Source organism: Fomitiporia mediterranea (assembly GCF_000271605.1).
Source record: "Fomitiporia mediterranea MF3/22 unplaced genomic scaffold FOMMEscaffold_1288, whole genome shotgun sequence".
Classification (NCBI taxonomy): domain Eukaryota; kingdom Fungi; phylum Basidiomycota; class Agaricomycetes; order Hymenochaetales; family Hymenochaetaceae; genus Fomitiporia; species Fomitiporia mediterranea.
In genome coordinates, this window is record NW_006761673.1 from 1 (window position 1) to 2,115 (window position 2,115).

General features: G+C 45.0%; 1 protein-coding gene across 1 annotated transcript; it reads left to right on the forward strand.

Annotated features, from left to right (window-relative positions):
• Nucleotides 1-24: 24 nt before the first annotated feature.
• Nucleotides 25-1,104, forward strand: FOMMEDRAFT_164103 (uncharacterized protein; the record flags this gene model as incomplete). The annotated part of the gene is made up of 6 exons (XM_007272385.1): nucleotides 25-172; nucleotides 282-441; nucleotides 487-548; nucleotides 608-806; nucleotides 854-929; nucleotides 994-1,104. 6 exons carry the CDS (start codon nucleotides 25-27, stop codon nucleotides 1,102-1,104), a joined length of 756 nt encoding a protein of 251 aa, XP_007272447.1.
• Nucleotides 1,105-2,115: the final 1,011 nt, after the last annotated feature.

Consider the following 2,115-nt stretch of genomic DNA (forward strand, 5'->3'; position numbering starts at 1 on the left):
TTCGCACATCCGCATTGTTAATCAATGCTGAACGACTTCTCCAACAACTCCATGCATTCGCATACTTCTTCCCGCTCCACAGCACAAGCAACACTCGACGAGCACACGCAAGCATACTTGCGACAATGTTCATGTACAACCACTCCTATGGTACCACCCTCTCCTCGACACTGTACGTGTTCTACTCCTTCATACAATCCATGTTTGACATCACTCTTGACAGATTTGCCCCACACACATTTACATTCCTCAGTGCCATCCATGACACCATTTCGAATAAGGTAAGCAGTGGCCATCGCTTATCCCTCCTGAGCCGAGTCCGTTCACATCACCCACATCACCCTCTCCCTTCGAGCCAGAACGTCCCAGAGATACACCTTTGCAATCACACACAACGCCTAAGTTCTCTGCACCTCCAATTGCGAGACGTAGTCAGAGCATGTGATGTGCACGTACGGACATGGCTTCGCTTGCTGCTCAAATCAGCTTGTTCAATGCTCTGGATCCCAACCTCAGTGCACCACTTACACTTGCTGCATGCTGTCACGGTGCGTCCACCTTTTCTCTCTTATTTTCACTCGCTAATCACTCTAAACTCGTCTCACAGGTACAGCCTCAGCCTCCACAACCTGCTCGACCTCAATTCACACACGCACGCAATTCAACTTGCAGGGACCGAGCGACGACCAAAGCATGGTGATGAAGACTACATCAAACGGCCCGAGAACACATCCTTCCTCTTCCGTTGCGGATGCTGTTGGGAAAAGAACGAGGCGAGAGGCAGCTCATCATACACTACAAGTACTGTGAGTGTCTCTTCATCAGCATCTACCGCCGATTCTGACGACTACAGCGAATTCGACTCGCTCTCCGCCGATAGTTCACTGTATGGCTGCCCGTTCGGATATTCGCACACGACGTGCAGTAGCGTGCGCGAAGTGGAGATGGCAGACTTTGGTGATTTTGAGATGGGTGATGCGGTGTGCTTGCAAGGACGGGTCAACCGCGGATGCAGTCATAACCGTTGAGCCTCTCAATGCCCTCGCTTTCGGGTGGTCCGTCTGGATCTGGTCAAGGGATGGGCCTGGCAATCGACACCCGTAATGCACTCGTTCGCTGCTCGAGTCTGGTCCGATCCCAACCTCTACCTACTTGTATTCGCATCACAGCAGACACGGACACTCTCACTCACTCTCTGCACAAATCTTGACGCAGGCTGCACTATGTATGTGTAAGGAAACTCACTGTTCCTCACAAGAGAATTCTAATCGCCCTTAGTTCACTCAACTACTGACTAGGATAACCTAGTACTCGAGCAAGGGGTCAGGGGAAAAGAATCCCCTTTACCCAGTGATTGATACTGTCTTTTATAGGGTAGTACACGTGTAGATACATGAGGAGAAAGTGTAACTAACTACAATGAGAATATATACGCTTGTGGGTCCTACTGTACAATGATCTGACACAATCAGCAATGTAGTGATAATAAAATACAAACCAGTAAATCAAATCCTTACACTCACCCTCTAGCATTTAGTCCTAAATGCTAAAAATTAGTAGAAAAGGCAGAAAACTTACTTAAAAGTAACAGTTAGTAATAAGTAAATAATAAAATACCTTACCCATGTGTATGGGAAACATCCTTGTAATGTATTACTGCCTCTCTAAAGTGATCCAAAGTCAATCCAATGAGTATTGAGACAGTGGTGGTGTTCTAGACAGTGGGTAGTATGGTTCCAAACCATGTGAAGCTAAATAAAACGTTAATAGAATTAAACATAGTCAATATTACTGTATAGTCAATTAGTAGGAAATTTGCCTCTTGATTGTTACTATCAATACAACACTTTTCTAAGAGAATCAGTAGAGTTCCTAGGGAGATATAGTGTTTTGGCAGTTGAGTATTCTGAGACACACAGTGTAGATTAATATGTACAGAAGTGGAAATTCTGGCAGCATGGTAATTGCAAATATTCTCTTCTCCTATGTTTTCAGGAAGTACAGAGGTAAATCCCTGATCAACAAAGCTATAGTCTTCTTCCTTAATAGAATGTATTAGTATTACAGCTTCTATCTGTCCTTGCACAAATTCTTGTTTCTGTAGAATAGTTATAC